Consider the following 24,083-nt stretch of genomic DNA (forward strand, 5'->3'; position numbering starts at 1 on the left):
AATTTCTCTATCTATCTATCTATGTCACAATTTCTCTATCTATCTATGTCTCAATTTCTCTATCTATCTATGTCTCAATTTCTCTATCTATCTATCTATGTCACAATTTCTCTATCTATCTATCTATCTATCTATCTATCTATCTATCTATCTATCTATCTATCTATCTATGTCTCTATCTATCTATCTATGTCTCAATTTCTCTATCTATCTATCTATGTCTCAATTTCTCTATCTATCTATCTATGTCACAATTTCTCTATCTATCTATCTATCTATCTATCTATGTCTCTATCTATCTATCTATGTCTCAATTTCTCTATCTATCTATCTATGTCACATGCGCCAAATACAACCGTGAAATGCGTACTTACAAGTCCTTAACCAATAATGTAGTTGTAGAAATAGAGTTAAGAAAATATTTACGAAATACACTTAATGTAAAAAATTAAATCAAAAGTAACACTATAAAATAACAATAGTAGACACTATATACCACCTGTATATACCACCTGTATATACCACCTGTATATACCACCTGTATATACCACCTGTATATACCACCTGTATATACCACCTGTATATACCACCTGTATATACCACCTGTATATAGTGTCTACTATTGTTATTTTATAGTGTTACTTTTGATTTTTTACATGAAGTTTATTGTCCATGTGCGGGGGTACAGGTTAGAGGTCATTTGTACATGTAGGTAGGGGTAGAGTGACTGTGCATAGATAATAAACAGTGACTAGCAGCAGTGTAAAAACAAACGGGAGGGGGGGTTCAATGTAAACAGTCCGGGTGGCCATTTGATTAATTGTTCAGCAGTTTTATGGCTTGGGGGTAGAAACTGTTAAGGAGCCTTTTGGACCTAGACTTGGCGCTGCGGTACCGCTTGCCGTGCGGGAGCAGAGAGAACAGTCTATGACTTGGTTGACTGGAGTCTTTGACAATGTTTTGGTCCTTCCTCTGACACCAACTAGCATATAGGTCCTGGAAGCTTGGCCCCAGTGATGTACTGGGCCGTACTCACTATCCTCTGTAGCGCCTTACGGTCGGATGCCCAGCAGTTACCATACGAGGTGGTGATGCAACCAGTCAGGATGCTCTCAATAGTGCAGCTGTAGAACTTTTCTTTTCAGTCTCCTGAGGGTGAAAAGGTGTTGACATGCCGTCGATGTTAATGGGGCCTGTTCGGCCCTCCTTTTCCTGTAGTCCACGATCAGCTCCTTTGTCTTGCTCACGTTGAAGGAGAGGTTGCTGTCCTGGCAAGTCTCTGAAGACCTCCCTATAGGCTGTCTTATCGTTGTCAGTGTTCAGGCCCACCGCTGTTGTGTCATCAGCAAACTTAATGATGGTGTTGGAGTCATGGCTGAACAGGGAGTAGAGGAGGGGACTAAGCATGCATCCCTGAGGGGCCCCCGTGTTGAGGATCAGCGTGGCAGATGTGTTGTTGCCTACCCTTACGACCTGAGGGCGGCCCGTCAGGAAGTCCAGGATCCAGGAGGGAGGTGTTTCGTTTCAGGGTCCTTAGCTTAGTGATGAGCTTTGTGGCACTATGGCGTTCAACGCTGAGCTTTAGTCAATGAACAGCATTCTCACATAGGTGTTCCTTTTGTCCAGGTGGGAAAGGGCAGTGTGGAGTGCGATTGAGATTGTGTCATCTGTGGATCTTTTGGGGCGGTATGTGAATTGGAGTGGATCTAAAGTTTTTGTGATGATGGTGTTGATGTGAGCCATGACCAGCCTTTCAAAGCACTTCATGGCTACCGACATGAGTGCTACGGGGCGGTAATCATTTAGGCAGGTTACCTTTGCTTTCTTGGGCACAGGGACTATGGTGGTCTGCTTGAAACATATAGGTAATTACAGACTTGGTCAGGGAGAAGTTGAAAATGTCAGTGAAGACACTTGCCAGTTGGTTCCAGTTATTTATGTCTGCCGAGGCCTGGTGATGAATGCTTGGCATCACTTTAAATATCCAACAGACAAAACCATGTACTAGATGAGTACTAGATAAGTACTAGATAAGTACTAGCTGAATTGTCTGCGTCTGTTTTTCAAGACATCAGTGATGTAACCAGTAGAGAGGCCACTGCCAGATGCTCCTGCTGACGATGTCTGGAAGATAAATAGCCTGGACTGACATACTTTGGGGAGCAGAATTTAGCTCCTCGTATGTTTTTTGTCAGCTGAGAACCTTAAACTAGAAACATTTCCCTAATTGTCCCACTTCTCCCTTCATTTAGAGAATTTGGAGTGCATCTGCAAGACTTCATCCACAGAATGACAAGCATTCAAACATAGTTCTTCCTCTCTTCCATTTCTCCTCCTGTCTTTCTCCTCTGGCTCCAAGAGCCTGCAGGCTGCAGTCAGTCAGACACACACACACACACAAACAGTAACACACAGTGGGTCTAATTGTGATGAGGAGGAAGTACTCGATGGTGATGGCTGCCAGCTGCATCCTGTGACCGTCATTCTGATCCCGCATTTGTCTCTGTCATCTCCAAGATCCCTCCGTCCATCCGCCCGCCGCCTGCACGTTCCCGCCCGCCTGCCCGCCTGACCGCACATCCACATAAAAGACGTTGGCAGCCTCCGCCACAAGCTCCAGGAAGACCGCGCTTTGTACCCACACATGGCAGATCGATGTGCCCACCCTCCCAACATAACAACCCACCAGGCACCCTCCCACTACCCACCACCCATCCATTCTGGTCAGGGGTAAAAACTCATGTTAGACTTGTCTGTCCCTCTCTGGGTGTCTAGTCAGAGCGGAGTGGAGTGGGCACTTCAGATGCCAGATGGCTGGCAGGATGGCATAGACATGGCAGCCACAGATCCCTGCCACCACCACATCATGGTTAGGCCTGAAGCTAAGGGGCCTGCTCCCCTCTCCTCTGCTCCCAACATCTGCCCTGACGATCGGGCAATGAGCCATGCCAGCTGGGTGTATTCATAATACCGGACGGATCAGGCTCGGTCTCCTATACGTACTGCCAACGTCACTCAGCTCATTCCACAGCCCCCTTCTTTTCTCTCCCTCTCCCCTTCATTAGTCCTCTTTCCATCCCCTTCCCCTTCCTTTCTCACCGTCCCTGTCCCGCCCTCCATCCTGGGTAGGACTATTAGGGAAGTGACTAGTTTGTAATTCGTTGCCCGTTGCTCTGCACTGTAGTGAATGGGCACCAAAGGTGTGCCAGGGAAAATTAGCACCAACTCCTGATTATCCCTTTAACTTAGGGTGTCTCTTGGAGTGAGAGAGAGAAAGAGAAGTGTGTGGGAGGGGGCGTGATCAGGAGGAAGAGAAAGTTGCAGCTCAGTGTTTAGTTCACATAGCGCCCTTCAATGGATTCTCTCTCTCATATCTCTGATGTTGCAAAATTGACTAGTTCAGTTGTAACTCTTCAATATGATACAAGCATTTCACTACACTCGCATTAACATCTACTAACCATGTGTATGTGACAAATACAATTTGATTTGATGCTCTGTAATGCTGTTTTGCCCTTGAAAATCCTTGAGCCCCGACATTATTCTCTTTCAAAAATGTTTTAGGCTCTGAAACATGGCAGAGCGACTATTGCCAAGGTCCTGGCGAAGGTCCTATGCGTTGTGTATTTGTGTCAATAAATCACATCGGGAGCATATGCTGCAAATTATCCTCCAAGAAAACATTGGCCAATTCCCCATTTTTTTTATTCCACTTCACTTCCTGATGATTCGCTAGTATCGAAACCTCAAACCTGGGTCTGCATATATTAAGCGTTTTAGAGTCCACATGAGTAGTCATATTCATTGTGAACTAAAAGGTAAGAACTGATCCTAAACCAGCACTTTCGTCGCTTGGTAGGGCCTCTGGTTCTTGGGCACCAGTCCTGTACTTCCAGAATGAGGGGTATCAGGGTAGCAGCAGACCCCAGGCTGGGATTCAGCATCATGGCAGGCCTCTAAAGATTTATCCCCCTGGGTCTGGTGCTGCTGCAGCTGTTGTGAAGGCTAGTCCCTCTCCCTCTCTTTCTCTCTCCTGTGAAGGCTCCCTAAGCCATTCAGAACAGGAATCCATCAGGCCCAGGGGTGAGTTATAGTGACAGTAGCAGACCACCACAATGTTATAGCACTGAGAGGACCACCGATTTATTCAACCAGAACTACCCTCCCTGTCTTTTCCTCTCCTCTCTTCCCCTCCTCTTTTTTTTCCTCCAGGATGGCATTTGAAAGGAATCTATCTATACTGCCTGCAACAATCACACACTCAGCATGTGGTGCACGCTCCTTTAACCTTGTGCTCTGACAGTGCCTTTACGTATAGTTTGATACCGCACAATGATAGCAACACGCACATGCATGTGCACATAGACATGAATTGACTTTGCACTTGTGGTAGTCAAGCTATGGACCATCCACATAATAAGACCCCAGAGTCCCTCAAGTAGCCTACTTCTTAGGCCCTGCCTTCCACTTGAGTGACATCAAAGTGTTCTGCTTAACCCTTCCAAGGTCTTGAACATCCTCAATAAGGCTACATTTAGCACTTCTGTCAATGTAGGCTCATCTTTCACGGCTAAATTGAATTATATGTTTTAGACTGTTACTAAATATACAGTAGGTCCATGTTTGTATGCATTAGCATTTGGTTAGTCAAAATTCTGCACATAACCTATAGCCTACAAGAAAACAATGTCATTGTCCAGCCTTATATGGCAGTGATCTGTCCATACATATTGAGGGAGGGAGCTGGTGCTATAGCCTAGTGAGTTAGTTTTTCCTGGAGTCATACTGTATACGCACTGTGGCTCTCTGTGAATGTCGGCTCGTTTATCTCTATCAACCAACCCCACCACTCTACCGCCAGTCAGTAAATGAACAGCTTTCCCGTTGAGCTATAGTGGCTGTTTAAAGACAACTCTGTGATCCTTGCGTCTCGGACCAATCTCGCCCCGTTTTTTAATATTTCCCTCGTTCCTCTCCTACCCTCCCTCCTCTTCTCTCTCTCATATTATGTGTGGACAGAGCGACGGTGTTTCTCTCAGCCCGGATGTGTTGTAGGCACGCGTTTTCCAGAGGCGCGGTTATAAAGCGTCCGTTATTTATCTGACTCTACTTTTAACTGTTCTCCTTTTCAGTAAGGAACTGCTAGGCGAGCCTCACGCGCACGGCAGGCAGCAAGACAATCAAATCAAGGACTGATCCCTTATGTTTGCTCTGAATCGAATTTTCATCTTTCATTGAACTATGACATTGCTTCAGCCCTGCTCTCTGGATTAATTCCTTTGTAATCGTTATTTGTTCCCCCCCATCTCGTCCAATATCTGTCTCCAAGTGTAGGCTAAGCTTCAGTGGTCATGGGGTGTGTAATTTCATTTTCGCCTAGGCTGGTGAGGGTCTTGACGGTTGTGTAAAAGCGGATAACGCGTGGATTTATGGTCTTCACAGACAAAGAGCCAGCGAAGGGAAACTAGTGGAAGTTTGAGACCAGGAAGAATGCATGCGACGTGTTGGTGTGCGGTGTTACTCCTAACTCCAGCGTTTTACCTGGTGAGTAGTGGTTTTGTTTGTGTTTATAAATACTTTGTCGTGTCACTGTTGTCTCTGTGTTTTGTGGTCTTTCAAAGACACATTTTACTAAAATCTCATGTGTAAAAACGATTTCTTATGAAATGCACATCACTGATAGAACTATTGGACAACTCTTCACTTCAGGGGCATGTCCTGTTCATTGCATAAAAACATTCCGTCGTCCTGTATCAGGGTATTGGGGGGAAATACACCTTTTTAAATTGCACATCATCATGACTGAGACATTTAACATTACTGTATGCGTTTCTATTTCAGAACTGTGGTCTATGGTGTCCAATTAATAGCACTAATTAGTCCAATTCATTTTCAAAATTAATATATTTGGTTATAAGACTGAATAAGTATTTAATATTTGACTGATGATTTTTTTAAACACGTGTCAAAGAAATAACACATTTAAAGTGTAAAATGAAAACATTATTTCCCGCACACTGGCTGAAAACGGACCAGATTGTGCTGCAGTTCCAACAAACCGTCTCATGGGGGCGTCATAACAAACCAAAAACGACCGGCAGGTGCGTCTGAAGGCTACACGTCAACCTGGAGGAACCTTTCAAATTCTCCGTTTCTCCTTTTGATTTTGTCAGTAACGCTTTTTCCTTTCAGTCCGCCACATAAACAATGATCGCACTCAGAGCAGTCATAATACACACAACATGGAGGAGAGTTGTTTGGTGCGTGGCCCGGACAACCCAGCTCCATCTTGCTGATCTCAAAGCGAGCGTAATGTGATAACATTTAACTTATGCTAAGACATTGAGTGGAAAGAAAACACAGGTTTCTCATGTACCAAAGTTTTGTTAAAAAGTAACAGGAAGACTGATATAGAAAAAGGAATGACACTTAAATATTTCAAATAAACTCACTTTCCAAGTAGGCTATATTATCATTTGCAAAAAAATAAAATAAACACACACGCGTTCGGCTTTCGTGTGAATTCTGCAGACACCTTGAGGAGAGTAGCCTAATGTCTTCACACAAAAATGTGTTGCCTAAGCTTCTGTTCCCTATCCCTAACCCAGATAACTTGACACTAAGACTAGCAGATGCCACATCATACACCTAAATGAATCCGCCTTTGATTCTTACTGGAATTGAGCGCAGATTCTCTCCCTTCACTCACTCAGTCTCTCTACGCAACTCAAAATACATGTTTATTCCTTTAAGAGGCTATTGCTATCAGGTCTACGGCAGCACTGTGTCAAACTATACTGTCCGGTGTTAAAATTCATGTTAGTCAAATGTTTTGTAATATACAGTTCGCAACACTCACACGCACAACACACACACACACACACACACACACACACACACACACACACACACACACACACACAATGGGTAGGCTTCTGTCTATTTCCTTTGAACTTACCACGGGACATTTTTCCCCGAAACATTTTAGATTTCACGAAATACGCCTATTTAAACTGGCTTCTCTTACAACTGTCCTATTGACATTTAAATAATGGTTCGAATTATTTCATCTGCATAATCCTTACGCAAAACGACATTTATTCAAACTAAAATGATTCTAATCAAGCTAATTAATTTACTGGTTGTTTTTTATCGGCTTGACGGAATAGGATTTAATTGCGTAGCCAATTTAAATTTTAATTCAGAAAAACAGGTCGTTATTGTTAGTTGTCCGTGGGGTATTATTTTACCACATTATCTAAAACCAATCTGAAAACTTCCATGGCGCGTTGGGCTATGCTTAAAATGTAAGCATATAGATAGGCCTACAAAGGGTTTTACCATTTTTGACACATTTACAGGAAGATATCTTATGTAATTATTAAGAGTGAGGTTTTAATCAATTCCACAGAATTATAAAAATTGGAGTGTGCTCAGGACCTATACAATTAAAAAATCTCGCAACATTTAGTAATCATAATACAATTAATTTAAATTTAATCTATATTTTGCGTTACACCTGGGCTTATTTTATATGGGCTTTGATAAGGATACAGCTAGACTATCTTGTAGGATGTGAACACCAACATCTCAGATGCAACATATAGACCAAAGCATGACCTGTAATTTTCCGCTACGTAAATGTTTCTTCACTGTAAACATAAAATCACAGATTTTATAGGCCAAATTACATTTCTCTGTATAAAGGAATATTATCGTATAATAGATTAGGCACCTTAAAATCATTTCCCACTTTTTATTTGACCTCTTCTCGCATAGAATTTCACCTCTGAATTCCAATCAAACGAGTCAAGGAGCATTATCAAGTGGATTTTCTCATTCAGCACCGGGAGCTGTCCATGCTTCTGATATTCAAGACCGTTGTTTTACGGGTCTTAAAACAGCCGGGTAGAATGAGTCCCAATTGAACACATCATTGCAGTGGGACGCAAAAATGTTTTAAAAGTCCGTTTTGTTCATTCAAACCGATGAAGATGTAGGCTTGATGATGAAACCTGAATTCACGTAGGCCTAATAGTTCGAAATGACAAATTTGACAAGTGCCCTTTGACACTTTTCAACTTTTTCTCGCCCTGAAATGGTTTGTCAATTTAGGCATAGGCCTAGGACTATTTAATTTTTACATTTGTGGAAAAGTTTTTTTTAAATCAATTCAGTACAACGCAATATACATATTCCATGGTAGGATATATTACAAATTGATTAGGGTTTCTTTTCACATACTGATATTGGCTGCAGATTTTGGGATGAAAATGTAGTCTTTGTAATGTATAGCCTTGGTTCAGTTTTTCTTTTGCTTCATAAAAAAGGTAGGGCTTTTTCAGTCGACTGTAAAGAGATCTTTGATTATATTGTATTATAGTTACAAATTGGTTCATGTTAGTTTAATTCCACACCTGGATATTTGCTCTCTCCATGTCTGCGCTCCACTAAACCTAGATTATTATTTTCCAGACAGTTAAACTGTTCCAGTTAAACTGTCGGGTTTATCCATACCTACGGGGATTACCGTTGAACTTTGACGGTTTTATTTCGTGTTAAAAGCTCTTGTCTCGTCTCTAAGCCTCTTGTCTGAGCGGGGCGCGCCTTGACCTGGATAACACTGTGCTCGCTCTGAAGAACAGTTGATGCAGGTGTTCAGTGGTATAATACAGCGCACGCCTCTCTGCGAGGGCGGCATTCACATGAATATGGTCACCTATGGCTACAAAATGTAATTAAAATAGGATTGTATTCATTATTCGGCTTAGTTGGGAGTTATCGGTGCCTTCCTAGGTGCGTGTGTGTGCGTGCGTGTGTGTGTGCGTGTGTTTTTTTCTGCATCTTACTTCTGATCAAGCCAGCTCCAATAAAACCCAGTCAGATAGTTGACATGCTTTTAGGGTGGTTTTGCTCCCAGCAGAGGGACTGCTGATGATACTCTGTTGACTGACAGCTAGTGTGAACAATAGCATGTTCTCTGGCCCCATGACTGGTAGCAGGGTGGCTCATATGGCTGCAACACAGGGCTGTCAGTGACTGGCAGGTGTGTGTGTGTGTGTGTGGGGGGGGGGGTCATGTCTCACTTCCTCTAAGGGGGCAATGAAGAGGCTCTGTTCCTGAGGGACAGACAGACAGACACAGACATAATGACTCCTAAATGGCACCTTGTTCCCTAAATAGTGCACTGCTTTGGGCCAGGCATATTACAACTACACCATCATTGTTTAACAGGCTGGCGAGAGGGCCTGACATGCCAAGCAGTTGGCGCAGTGGGAAAGACACCGACAGTGCTGCATCCTAAATGGAACTCTATTCCCTGTATAGTGCACTATGTTTGGCCAGCCTCTCACCATTGTTTGATAGTGGAGCTGTGAAGATTCAAGTACCGCGATATCTTTTCCATGGCAAAAATGAAAACACGAAGAAGACCAAACTCTTTGCTGTATGTAAAATATTGTGTGCTATAGCTTGGAATATGCATACATGTGACTCTGAATGACAACATAGCTAATGAAGTTTGTTTCCAACATTAGTGCTGTTAAATCCATTTAGTACTTTGTTTCCTTGCCACAATACTAACAAGTATTGTGACACTGGTATAGTCCCGGCCCTAATTGTTAGTAGTATTAAACCATCATAACATGCTGTAGATGTTGCGACCAGCCCTGCCATAGCAAGCAGTCAGCTCAGTGGGAGAGGGATTGCCACACACAGATCAGTGTATGGGGAAATACTGCTTGCATTTGAGTCTTGTCAGGCAATATTACATTACATCAGCAAAGAACGCATATCAGTCCAATTGTGATTCTGTCCTTTCATTGAACACAAATTACTTTATGATTTTTGTCAGCCATTTCATTCCCATTTATTGGGAAATATACAGATGTAGGATCTTAATTTGATCACCTTGTTGCAAGACAACTTCCCTGCAATGCAATACATGTAAAAACCTGAACTGTATTTGAGGATTAAAAAAGCATCTGAAGTTTGTAATTTCCACTTTGAAATTTCAGATGAGATTTTCCCTTTCGAAAAATGTATCAACCCCTACAACAATTTACAGTAATTATAATACACATCATCATTCGCATTTCCTTTTACTGCAAGATTATTTGCCTGCTGTAGCAAACTGGCTAAAATGAAGATCCTACAATAGTGGGAGAGGAGAGAGAGGATGCTACACTGAGATCCTACAATAGTGGGAGAGGAGAGAGAGGATGCTACACTGAGATCCTACACAGAGCACACTGTGTGTGGAAGACTATAAGGTTGTCAATTATGTTGAATTGGTTGCATCCCAAATGGAACCCTGTTCCCTAAACTATAGCACTACCTTTATCCAGAAGTCCACATACTGTAGGCCGAGAGCAGAGCCCTAAAGGGGCATGGCCGAGAGTTCAGTCTCTTAGCACACAGCACTATAATCTTATATTAAACCCCCAGACCCTTCACAGCACAGCCAAGTGGTCCGCTAGCAGCTATGTTACATGTGAATTAACAGTGAAGGATCTACTTTAATTGAGGAACTCAAGTAGCTCTCGACCAGCATTACAATACAACCAATTGTCTCCATGCCCGTTGACCATCCACTGCAATCACATTATCTTTGATGGCAATCATACTTTAAGAGGAATCTGTTATTATTGTGAATATTTCCTAGAAATGACTCTTCATATTTCTATGTATGTATCTTTTATTAATTAATATCAATACGTCAGCATTATGATGTATTGTCAGTTGCTTGGCTCCTTGATATAGCTGAGGTCGTATATGGTGTACTCATGTATTTACATAGTACACTTCATACCCAACATCCAATTTTGGTAGAGTTTTTATGAAATGTGAATTCAACTAATTACTTTGTTTTCGGGTTTAAATCTAGGTTTAAATGTGATGGGGAAAAAATATGCTTTTAAGTTGAATTAACTTGGTATCTATCTTATTTAGACTCTAAAAACTTGCTTCAGTTCAGTACTGCTGACCTTTGACCCTTCGATCAGAGTCTGGAAGTGTCTCAGAAGAGAAACCTGCCACCTGTGTGTGTGTGTGTGTGTGTGTGTGTGTGTGTGTGTGTGTGTGTGTGTGTGTGTGTGTGTGTGTGTGTGTGTGTGTGTGTGTGTGTGTGTGTGTGTGTGTCTCAGAAGACCCCGTGTGGTGCACCTCTGTAATTCACACCTCAAGGTGACCTGACTCTGCTGTGCTCCTCTGCTGAACTGCTCTTGTGGTCCACTGATGATGACACACCTGGTGGTCCACTTATGATGACACGTGTGACCTGGGGGCAACACTCCTTTCTCTTTTATCAACCCTTACTCTGTCTCCCTGGACCAATAACACCCTGCATAGGAGACAGTAAGCTGTGTGTGTGTACTTGACCTTGGTTTGGGGCAGAAAGTCAATGATAATGGTCTATAGTTGTTGGAATCGGCCCTTGACGGGCGTTGGTTAATTTTTGACTGCATGGATCATTACAGTTTTGTTTATTCAAATCCTATTGGGGGAAGCTGGCAAATATTTACAGCACAGTTGTCATCTTTTATGGTGTTTTAATTTGGAAGTCTTTCATTGATGACCGGACCCCTAACCTGCACATACCATCTAAACAACCAAAATAACCCTGACCCCTGACTGTGAAGGCACTTGGGATCTGACACTATGTGTCTCTGGGTGTGTGTGTGTGCATTTTTGCGTGCATCCGTGTCTGCTCGTACGCATGCATTCTATGTGATTAATGACAACAGCCTCCATCTTTCCCCTCCGTGCACTGCTCTAGTTTTTCAATCACGTTCAGAGGTCTAGGGTCATATTTGGAGCTATCCACTGAAGGGCACTGACTGTTTCTGAAAAATATAATTGAGGCCTGGCCTGACCTGAGGTTTGAACCTCTGGGGGACTCTTCTCTGTCTGCTCCACTACTCTGCTATTCTCTGTCTGGGAGCTGTGGGTAGTCTATCTGTAGCCTCTTGATAGGAGGAGCGTTGTAGCAGGTTGGTTCAAATACTATTTTAATTATTTAAAATACCTTATCTGTGCTTGATTGAGCTTGCCTGGCACTTTGGAACCAATAGAATAGTTCCAACATTTAAAACCCCCACCCTTCTGGTACACCTGGCAGGATAGAGCAGAAACCCCCACCCTTCTGGTACACCTGGCAGGCTTGAGCAGAAACCCCCACCCATCTGGTACACCTGGCAGGCTTGAGCAGAAACAAATACAATCTTTCAAAATATCTAAAATATTTTGAATAGGTATGAACCCAGGGCTGCTTTGTAGTGTTGTAGAACTGTAGAGCTGTAGAGTAGAGCTACTTGTTTCTAAAGGCAGGAAATAAATGAGATGACCCACTGACAACCTACTTTCCATGGCCAGAGTTACTCCCAGGACGAGTCTGAAGTTTCTTTAGTGCTCTGAACAGATAATGGTGTTTTGAAAGCTGAAAGGGAAGTTTTTGTTGTTGGCAGAAGCATTCAACAATCTCTATCGACATTGCTAGCGCTGCCTGTATTCATTTTCAAGCTGGGTTTTCTGGAAATAGCCCTTGTCTTGCCTCTTGTCTCTGTCCTGTTTCCCAGTATCTTTCCTTAGGCATGGTTGGTTGTTGTAACATGCCAGCACCAGCATATGCATGGAAGAAAACAGTGGCATTCAGTAGACTGGGAGTTGTTCCTGCCTTAGTGAATAGCTGTAGTGAATGTGTGTTGACTAGTGATGGCATTTGTACCTAACAGCAGTGGTGATGGATTGCATAAGCCTGCTGATGGGCTTGATTGACCACTTTAACAGAGCAGAGATCAGACACTCTCGCTTGACTGGGTCTATGTGGCAGGGAGCGGATAGGGGAAGGGGGGGAGAGGTGGAGGGAAGGGGAGAGGAGGTAGGGGAGGGGAAGAGGGGGGAAGCACTCCTGCTTGGCTGGGTCTAGGAAGAGGGGAAGGGACGGGACGGGAGAGAAGAGGAAGGGGAGGAGCGGGGAAGCAGTCCTGCTTGGCTGGGTCTGGGAAGAGGGGAAGGGACGGGAGAGAAGAGGAAGGGGAGGAGGGGGAAGCACTCCTGCTTGGCTGGGTCTAGGAAGAGGGGAAGGGACGGGAGAGAAGAGGAAGGGGAGGAGGGGGAAGCAGTCCTGCTTGGCTGGGTCTAGGAAGAGGGGAAGGGACGGGAGAGAAGAGGAAGGGGAGGAGGGGGAAGCAGTCCTGCTTGGCTGGGTCTAGGAAGAGGGGAAGGGACGGGAGAAAGAGGAAGGGGAGGAGGGGGAAGCAGTCCTGCTTGGCTGGGTCTAAGAAGAGGGGAAGGGACGGGAGAGAAGAGGAAGGGGAGGAGGGGGGAAGCAGTCCTGCTTGGCTGGGTCTAGGAAGAGGGGAAGGGACGGGAGAGAAGAGGAAGGGGAGGAGGGGGGAAGCAGTCCTGTTTGGCTCAGTCTAGGAAGAGGGGAATGGACGGGAGAGAAGAGGAAGGGGAGGAGGGGGGTAAACTTCCGTCCCTGCAACACACCAGTGATGATGGATCTATCCACAGGGTCGTGTCTGCCGCACCGTCCGAGATACACAGCTACAGGCCAGAAGCCCGTTGATGGAATTTATCTTCCTGATCTTTCCCCTTCAGTAACAGAGACTGGCCATGGGGAGCTCTAGCTCCATTCTAGCTTCAGGGGTACGTTTCCATACCCTGGTTAGACCACACTGAACAATGTGTCCATAGGAAGAGCAGTGTTCATGCTGGTTTAATCAGGCTACGTTTGGAAGAGCTTTATGAACAAATCCCTGAGGGATGAACACACTTCCAAGTAACTGTAAATACTGTGTCTGTCTGTCTGTTGCCAGAATAGCACAGCACCTTAGGTTTAAAGTTTTTCGGTTGCAACCTCTGCTCCAGATTAGCCCATAGAAACATATTTCATAACAGATTCATACATGGAAAAACAGATTTTCTTAACTGGTACCAGGGTACATTCAGATTAGTCTTGTGGAGCTTGTGGGCATCCTAGAGAAAAACAACAGACACATATGTGTTCGTGAGAGTCTCACCTTTCCATATTGGTGTGTAAACAAAACTGTTCGGATGCAACAGACGTTTTCGTGAGAATACCGATTTTCGGGATGTCTGACCAACACCGTTGTAGTTCAGTCACCTTCCAGGCCACCATTGGTGGATGAGGTGGATTATGTCCATGTCCAACAAAACTAAACATATCTCTAGTTTAAACAAACAGATTTTGACAGGGATTACTTAATCACATTTGTTCCTAGTGGAACATAAAGCTTCCATGAGAGAGCACCACTGGTACCGATCTGATGCCTTTCTGGGAATGGTTTTCCAGGCCAGTCATGACAGGATTGTGCTTTACATTTACAGGGCATTCCTACGTAATGGTCTTGTAGATATTGTTACCATGTTGTTTCTATGTAAATTACACATCATTTAGTAAGTGTCCCTAACAGCAGCCTATTCCCTGTTTAGTGGACTATATTTGACCAGGCCTTGGTTTACAGTAAATTACATTCCTCCACTGAATCAGTTGATTGTCCTCTCCTCTGCTTGTTAAAGTCATGTTTTGGTCTTAGTCAACCAGAGTCATCACACTGTCACAATTGTAATCATTGATCAGGGAGACTAACCACAGTTCGTCTGTGTGGCCTTAGTACTACCGGCCATTCAGCTCTTCTCATGATCATTGTCTCCATCTGTGTGTGTGTGTGTGTGTGTGTGTGTGTGTGTGTGTGTGTGTGTGTGTGTGTGTGTGTGTGTGTGTGTGTGTGTGTGTGTGTGTGTGTGTGTGCTCCTTAATCCGCTTAATCAATTAACTTCCGTTGTGATACCACTTCTCGTTTCGACCTCGAAGCTATCAAGATCCAGGAATATTTGATTAAGAGAGAGAGGAAATTTGAAACACTTGAGCATCTCTCTCTCTCTCTCTCTGTCTCTCTCGCCCCTTGATTTTTGTGAATATTTTATGAGAAACATTGAATGTACCATTAGATCTGTCTGGTATTTTTTGTGTTTGTCACGACTTCCGCCAAAGTCGGTCCCTCTCCTTGTTCGGGCGGCGTTCGGCGGTCGACGTCACCAGCCTTCTAGCCATTGCCGATCCACTTTTTATTTTCCATTTGTTTAGTCTTTGACTTACACACCTGGTTTCAATTCCCCAATTACCTGTTCATTATTTAACCCTCTGTTCCCACATGTTTGTTTGTGAGTGATTGTTTCTATGTAGGAAGGTCCGTTATTGTGGGCTCTGTTTTTGTATTGCATTTATATTATGTTGAGTAAAATAAGTTTATTTACTCATATCTGCTGTCCTTCACTCCTATACACCAGCTACACACAGACTTCCTTACTGTGCTAGCTATTTCTACACGGCACATGGAATAGCACTATTGCATTTTGAAGATCATTTGACCAAATTTCAAAAAAAGACGTGAAGAAGAAATTCATTGAGGATTAAATTACAGGTTTAAGTGAGAGAAGCGAGAGAAAATGAAAATCTTAAGGAAAAGAGGGTGAGACTATTGGAGAAAGGAGGAGAGGAGGAGGAGAGGAGAGGAGGAGGAGGAGAGGAGGAGGAGAGGAGAGGAGAGGAGAGGAGAGAGGAGAGGAGAGGAGGAGAGGAGAGGAGGAGGAGAGGAGAGGAGGAGGAGAGGAGGAGGAGGAGGAGGAGGAGAGGAGGAGGATAGGAGGAGGAGGAGGAGGAGGAGGAGGAGGAGAGGATGAGGAGGAGGAGGAGGAGGAGGAGGAGGAGGGGAGGAGGAGGTGAAGGAGGAGGAGGAGAGGAGGAGGAGGAGGAGGACAGCGGCGCCGCGTCTTTTGATTGTCATGTTGCTTCAATTATTGTACTGTTTGTGAGCATCCAGTTTGTTGTCGTTGACACCCGTATGTGTGTGTCAGCTTGTGTTGGTCTGACTGTTTGTATTTTCGCTGTCACTCCAGGCAAACGAGCAACACATTAATGCATCAGACTGGAAGCGGATCTGATTGGTGGAGTTGTACCTTCATGATTTAGAATAGAATAATGAACAATAAAGTCTATACGTGTAACAGCAAACTGACACAATAATGCTGTTATTAAAGGGGTAGTTCACAAAATTTACAAGATTATGTACTTGTTTCCTTACCTTGTAAGTAGTCTATGACAATGACGGAATACAATCCACAAGTTGGATTTGTTTACCTAGCCACTATCACCAACCGCGGAAATAAATATTCAGTTTTGTGAACTATCCCTTTAAGCTTAAATTGAGTTATTATCTGCTAATAATACATCTACCCTCGTATGCTGACCTCATAACTCAGTGCTGTTATTGATTAGCTTATCACTTATAGGCTGTTCCCAGAATACTCTTGTGTCACGAGGTGATGCAATGAGTTTGAGTTGGAACAAATTGATCAGGACGAGTCTAGGGAACATTTTGTTTTTATTAGCTTATTATAATGATAATTTAATTACATTTACTATACACACTTATGTACTGTTTATCTTAAAATGACCTACCAATCAATATGTAACAGTGGCGTATATTCACGGATGCCAAGAGAAGCCAGGCTTCCCACAAAAAATGATATGTAACAGTGGCGTATATTCACGGATGCCAAGAGAACCAGGCTTCCCACAAAAAATGATATGTAACAGTGGCGTATATTCACGGATGCCAAGAGAAGCCAGGCTTCCCACAAAAAATGATATGTAACAGTGGCGTATATTCACGGATGCCAAGAGAAGCCAGGCTTCCCACAAAAAATGATATGTAACAGTGGCGTATATTCACGGATGCCAAGAGAAGCCAGGCTTCCCACAAAAATGATATGTAACAGTGGCGTATATTCACGGATGCCAAGAGAAGCCAGGCTTCCCACAAAAAATGATATGTAACAGTGGCGTATATTCACGGATGCCAAGAGAAGCCAGGCTTCCCACAAAAAATGATATGTAACAGTGGCGTATATTCACGGATGCCAAGAGAAGCCAGGCTTCCCACAAAAAAATGATATGTAACAGTGGCGTATATTCACGGATGCCAAGAGAAGCCAGGCTTCCCACAAAAAATGATATGTAACAGTGGCGTATATTCACGGATGCCAAGAGAAGCCAGGCTTCCCACAAAAAAATGTGATCAATAAAAAAATGAAAGGTACAAAACATTGATCTTTCATCTCTCTGAGTTTTATAATTTTCCTTAAATTCAAAAGTGTCTGTACCTGTCACACTGGAGAAATCATTTGAGAGATGAGTAGCTACAGTTGAACCCAGAAGTTTACATACACCTTACCCAAATACATTTAAACTCAGATTTTCACAATTCCTGACATTTAATCCCAGTAAAAATTCCCTGTTTTAGGTCAGTTAGGATCACCACTTTATTTCAAGAATGTGAAATGTCAGAATAATAGCAGAGAGAATGATTTATTTCAGCTTTTTTTTCTTTCATCACATTCGGGTAGCCTTCCACAAGCTTCCCACAAGAAGTTGGGTGAATTTTGTCCCATTCCTCCTGACAGAGCTGGACGCTTTTTCAGATCTGCCCACATATTTTCTATGGGAATTGAGGTCAGGGCTTTGTGATGGACAATCCAATACCTTGACTTTGTTGTCTTTAAGCCTTTTTGCCACAACTTTGGAAGTATTGTCCATTTAGAAGACCCATTTCCGACCAAGCTTTAACTTCCTGACTCATGTCTTGAGATATTTTTTGAATATATCCACGTATTTTTCCTTCCTCATGATGCCATCTATTTTGTGAAGTGCACCAGACCCTCCTGCAGCAAAGCACCCCCACAACATGACACAACATAACAATGGTCATTGTGGCCAAACAGTTCTATTTTTGTTTCATCAGACCAGAGGACATTTCTCCAAAAAGTACGATCTTTGTCCCCATGCGCAGTTGCAAACCGTAGTTTGGCTTTTTAATGGCGGTTTCAGGTTATGTCAATATAGGACTCGTTTTACTGTGGATATAGATACTTTTGTACCTGTTTCCTCCAGCATCTTCAAAAGGTCCTTTGCTGTTGTTCTGGACTTGATTTGCACTATTCGCACTAATGTACGTTCATCTCTTGGAGACAACGTGTGTCCTTCCTGAGTGGTATTACATTTACATTTAAGTCATTTAGCAGACGCTCTTATCCAGAGCGACTTACAAATTGGTGCTTTCACCTTATGACATCCATGACGGCTGTGTGGTCCCATGGTGTTTATACTTGCGTACTACTGTTTGTACAAATGAACGTGGTACCTTCAGGCATTTGGAAATTGTTCCCAAGGATGAACCAGACTTGTGTAGGTCTACAATTATTTTACTGAGGTCTTGGCTGATTTGATTTGATTTTCCCATAAGGTCAAGCAAAGAGGCACTGAGTTTGAAGGTAGTCCTTGAAATACATCCACAGGTACACCTCCAATTGACTCAAAAGATGTCCTGTAGCCTATCAGAAGCTTCTAAAGCCAAGAAGTTTACAAGCTGTTTTAAGGCACAGTCAACTTAGTGTATGTAAACTCCTGACCCACCAACTGACTTGCCATAACTATAGTTTGCTAACAAGACAATTGTGGAGTGGTTGAAAAACGAGTTTTAATGACTCAAACCTAAGTGATTGTAAACTTCCAACTTCAACTGTATCTGATGCTGTCTGGACAAGAAGAGTATGAAATGTTGCGACTGTGGTATTTCATTGATTGATGCCAGCGAGCATTTGGCATCCAAAATCATTTGCTTGTGATGTGTTGTTGTCCTCCTGCAGTAGCTAGCTAGCTAAATCAGGCCTTTCCTAAGCCATGGATGGAGATGAGGATTTGGACATCAGCGATTCTGATCGAACCATGAATTCATATTGAATCCACGAGTTCAATATGTAGGATAGCTGTAGATGTAGTAGGCTCACGTTAACTAGCTCGCTAACTTACCTGGTTCATTGTTCCCCATGCAAGGAAGTTAGGCTAGCAAGCATTTAAGCCAGGTAGCCTAGTCTAGGACATCATAGACGAGCAGCGAGGAGGATGGCATTGGTGTTCAGTCTACAAGTAGGGTGTCAACAACATGTTTTTCTACTTGCGTGGGCACATGCACACACACTCAGACAATCTCGATCCATATTTACTCAAGTGTGCGGCACCTATTATTGCTGGTGTAGTGACGCATATCTCTAATCAAACATTGGTCGTAGGAAAGATTCCTAAATCTTCGATAACAGCTTTTGTTTTACCACTCCTCAAGGGAGGTGATGGTAGTGAGTTGGATAATTATCGGCCCATCTCTAAGCTCTCCTGTTTGGCTTAAATTCTAGAGTCATTGGTGAATATTTTTTAACTGTTAACAATACTTTTTCTAGTAATCAATCTGGCTTCAGACCTAAACACAGTACTATTATGGCCACTGTATGTGTTGTAAATGATATTACTAATGCCCTAGATAATAGAAAGTACTTTGCCGCCTTGTTCATAGATTTGTCTAAAGCTTTTGACACTTTAGAGCATGTGATACTTTTGGGTAAGCTGTCGTCAATAGGACTGGGATTGGATGCCTGTCGTTGGTTTCATGACTATCTAAAGGATAGAAGTCAGGCAGTTAGAGTCGACAGCATCCAGTTGGAGCCATTGGAGTTGGTTAACCTCTTACCTCTACCTGGGACGCTTGCGTCCCAACTAGAGCTCTGGAAATGCAAATGCGCTACGCTAAATGCTAATAGTATTAGTTAAAACTCAAAAGTTCATTAAAATACACATGCAGGGTATCAAATTAAAGCTACACTCGTTGTGAAGCCAGGCAACAAGTCAGATTTTTAAAATGCTTTTCGGCGACAGCATGAGAAGCTATTATCTGATAGCATGCACCAATACACTACAACAGAAAAGCACAGCAGGGGACGTAAACAAAATAATTAGCATTTCGGCGTTACACAAACCGCACAATAAAATAGAAAACAGTCATTACCTTTCACCATCTTCTTTGTTGGCACTCCTAGATGTCCCATAAACACTATTGGGTCTTTATTTCGATTAAATCGGGCCATATAAAGCCAAGATATCGTTATATGTAGACTGTGTGATAAACGAAAAAAACAGCGATTTCACAACGTAACGTCATTTTTTTAAATTCAAAAAGTAGACGATAAACTTTCACAAAACACTTCGAAATACGTTTGTAATGCTACTTTAGGTATTAGTAAACGTTAATAAGCGATCAAAATCATCCGTAGGCGATGTAAATATCATTAGCTGTCGTCTTGGAAAAAATTTCAGGAGAGAGCTCTTCCGGAATGATCTGGGCGGAGACCGGAGGTAAGCGGTGCCCCTCTTTCGGTTCAACCAAGAATCAAAGATGATTAAATTCACAAGATACTCGACCACATGGGGATGCTGTGGGAGTTGAATGCTCGGTCTTATCTAATTCGGCTCACTGTTAACAATTGCTGGAAGTGGCGCAAGGATATTTATTTCCATTTTCTGTGATCAGGTTTTCCTGCGCTTTCCGATGTAACGCACGTTATGTAATAGCCACAGTCGTGATTTAACCAGTTTTAAAAACGTCCGAGGGTTTCCTATACACACATTCTAACCATATGAACGTACTATATTCCTGGCATGAGTAGCAGGGCGCTGAAATGTTGCGCGATTTTTAACAAAATGTTCAAAAAAGTAGAGGGTCGACTGAAGAGGTTAAAGGGGTCCAACAAGGTTCTATTATTGGTCCATTACTGTTCACTCTCTACATAACCAAAGTGTCAAATTCATTTATATGCTGATGACACTGTCATGTACTCTATCGCTTCAATGGCTGACCAAAAATGTGCACTATTGGATACAGATTTTAAAATATTACAAGGGTCACTTATGAGCTTAGATGGTTCTCGAATTAATCAGGTCTCTGCATATAAATACTTAGGGATATAGTTGGTGTAACGCTCAATGAGTGAATAGGTGTGGAGTCAGGCGCAGAGAGCAAAGGATGCGGGAAAAACACGCTTTAATGTCCAAAAATAATCACAGGAACAAAAATAGTATACCCAAACCAGGTATAACTACAGAACAAAAGTACCCCATCGTGAAAATACAAGGACAGCGAGAAACCCAAATGAAAACACTAACCACTCTAACACATACAGATGAACAAGCCCGCACAAACAGAAGCGGGCTGAACGAACTTAAATAACCCCACCCTAACAAGGAACAGGTGAAACCAATTAGACAAAACCAAACGAACACAGAACAAAGGATCGGTGGCAGCTAGTAGACCGGCGACGACGACCGCCGAGCACCACCCGAACAAGAAGGGGCGTCACCTTCGGTAATATTCGTGACAGTTGGATGATAAACTGTCTTTTAAAATGCATATTGATGAACTTTGTAAACGGCTAAAAATCCAGCTAGGCTTCCTCTATAGAAACAGGACATGTTTGTCCTCTACAAATATAAGACAAATTGTGAAAGCTACTTTTATGTTTGTTATAGATTATGGGGATATTCTTTACATGCATGCTACGGCATCAACACTTAAATTGCTGGATGCGGCCTCCCGGGTGGCACAGTGGTTAAGGGCGTTGTACTGCAGCGCCAGCTGTGCCATCAGAGACTCTGGGTTCGCGCCCAGGCTCTGTCGTAACCGACCGGGAGGTCCATGGGGCGACGCACAATTGGCCTAGCATCGTCCAGGTTAGGGAGGGCTTGGTCGGTAGGGATGTCCTTGTCTCATCGCGCACCAGCGACTCCTGTGGCGGACCAGGCGCAGTGCGCGCTAACCAAGGTTGCCAGGTGCACGGTGTTTCCTCCGACACATTGGTGCGGCTGGCTTCCAGGTTGGATGCGCGCTGTGTTAAGAAGCAGTGCGGCTTGGTTGGGTTGTGTATCGGAGGACGCATGACTTTCGTAGCGATGAGACAAGATAGTAGCTACTACAACAATTGGATACCACGAAATTGTGGAGAAAAAGGGGTAAAAAAAATAAAAATTAATAATAATAATTAATTGCTGGATGCTACTTATCATTGCGCACTTAGGTTTATTACGGGTGCTAGCTACAGAACTCACCACTGTTTTATATCAAAATGTGGGTTGGACTTCGGCTGTCCGTGAGACGAGAACAACATGCTCTCGTGTTTGTCTATAAAGCACTTCTGAATAAGCTACCTTCTTATTTATCATCACTCATCAATATTAGAATTAGAATTCCTAAAACCAGGTCTCAAACATGGATTACACTTGAGGCCCATGTGATTTCCACAGAGTTGGGCATGGCTGCCTTTTCCTGTTACGCTCCTCACCTATGGAATAGCCTGCAGACTAAACTTAAACTTGAGACTCTTGTCCCCCTGTCGCCCATTTTAAACATTTATTGGAGGATTTTTATTTTTGTATTGCCTGTAACTGTTTGGGGTAAATCAAGTTATTGTGATGTCGGTAGAATGACTTGTGTGTAAATGTAACAATCTGCTGCTGTATTTTTTGTTTGTTATCTGTGATCTTTTTGTTTGTCTTGTGTAGTTTTATAATCATTGTTCCTAAACTGTATGTGTAAACATGTATATGCAGGGCCCAGCTGTAAAAGAGACATTGGTCTCAGTCTGTGTTTCTTGTTGAAGTAAAGCTATAATAATGAAATCAGTACCATGGACAGCCACATGATATTTAGGAACATTGATAGGACCTCATTTGTTTTTGGTTTGTTTTCACTGTATTAAACTAAGCATATATAGCCTTATTAATTTGAGCGGAGGCAGTGTCCCTGTTGTCTTTGTGCTGACTTGCTTTAACTAGTTTAGTAAACTGTCAGAACCATTACCTTGCTTGATCATGCTGTAGGTCATGTAACTGTTTGTTACATGCAATATTTGCTTTGTGGACTTCAACGGACAGATGCTTGCTTTATGGTTTTGTGATGAAACCAACGTGTGTAGTTGGGGGTGTAGTTGAATTTAGTCCGCCACTGTGTGACTGTTGCCTTTTTGTTGTGTCCGCCTTATTGTATATCACGGTGGCATATAAATAAATGGGTAATAGAGCAAACAACGCAATTATCACAACGTAGGTTGTAATATGGCTGTTTTACTGGCTTGGTTTGGTGTCCTCAGTGATTATACCCATGTTTTACTGGCTTGGTTTGGCGTCCTCAGTGATTATACCCATGTTTTACTGGCTTGGTTTGGCGTCCTCAGTGATTATACCCATGTTTTACTGGCTTGGTTTGGCGTCCTCAGTGATTATACCCATGTTTTACTGGCTTGGTTTGATTATACCCATGCGTCCTCAGTGATTATACCCATGTTTTACTGGCTTGGTTTGGCGTCCTCAGTGATTATACCCATGTTTTACTGGCTTGGTTTGGCGTCCTCAGTGATTATACCCATGTTTTACTGGCTTGGTTTGGCGTCCTCAGTGATTATACCCATGTTTTACTGGCTTGGTTTGGCGTCCTCAGTGATTATACCCATGTTTTACTGGCTTGGTTTGGCGTCCTCAGTGATTATACCCATGTTTTACTGGCTTGGTTTGGCGTCCTCAGTGATTATACCCATGTTTTACTGGCTTGGTTTGGCGTCCTCAGTGATTATACCCATGTTTTACTGGCTTGGTTTGGCGTCCTCAGTGATTATACCCATGTTTTACTGGCTTGGTTTGGCGTCCTCAGTGATTATACCCATGTTTTACTGGCTTGGTTTGGCGTCCTCAGTGATTATACCCATGTTTTACTGGCTTGGTTTGGCGTCCTCAGTGATTATACCCATGTTTTACTGGCTTGGTTTGGCGTCCTCAGTGATTATACCCATGTTTTACTGGCTTGGTTTGGCGTCCTCAGTGTTTTTGGTTTTACTGGCTTGGTTTGGCGTCCTCAGTGATTATACCCATGTTTTACTGGCTTGGTTTGGCGTCCTCAGTGATTATACCCATGTTTTACTGGCTTGGTTTCCTCAGTGATTATACCCATGTTTTACCTTGGTTTAGCAGTGATTATACCCATGTTTTACTGGCTTGGTTTGGCGTCCTCAGTGATTATACCCATGTTTTACTGGCTTGGTTTGGCGTCCTCAGTGATTATACCCATGTTTTACTGGCTTGGTTTGGCGTCCTCAGTGATTATACCCATGTTTTACTGGCTTGG

At 43.0% G+C, this 24,083-nt stretch overlaps 1 protein-coding gene across 1 annotated transcript in view; it reads left to right on the forward strand.

The window, feature by feature from the left end:
• Nucleotides 1-5,020: 5,020 nt before the first annotated feature.
• The window catches only part of LOC115121859 (neurexophilin-1-like), a 52,296-nt gene continuing 33,233 nt past the window's right edge, over nucleotides 5,021-24,083 (forward strand). The window contains exon 1 of the mRNA XM_029650995.2: nucleotides 5,021-5,544. Within this exon, the coding sequence (XP_029506855.1) occupies nucleotides 5,491-5,544 (54 nt within the window). The 5' untranslated portion in view covers nucleotides 5,021-5,490. The remainder of the gene's footprint in view (nucleotides 5,545-24,083) is intronic.

This window comes from Oncorhynchus nerka, linkage group LG7 (assembly GCF_034236695.1).
Source record: "Oncorhynchus nerka isolate Pitt River linkage group LG7, Oner_Uvic_2.0, whole genome shotgun sequence".
In the NCBI taxonomy this organism is placed as follows: Eukaryota; Metazoa; Chordata; class Actinopteri; order Salmoniformes; family Salmonidae; genus Oncorhynchus; species Oncorhynchus nerka.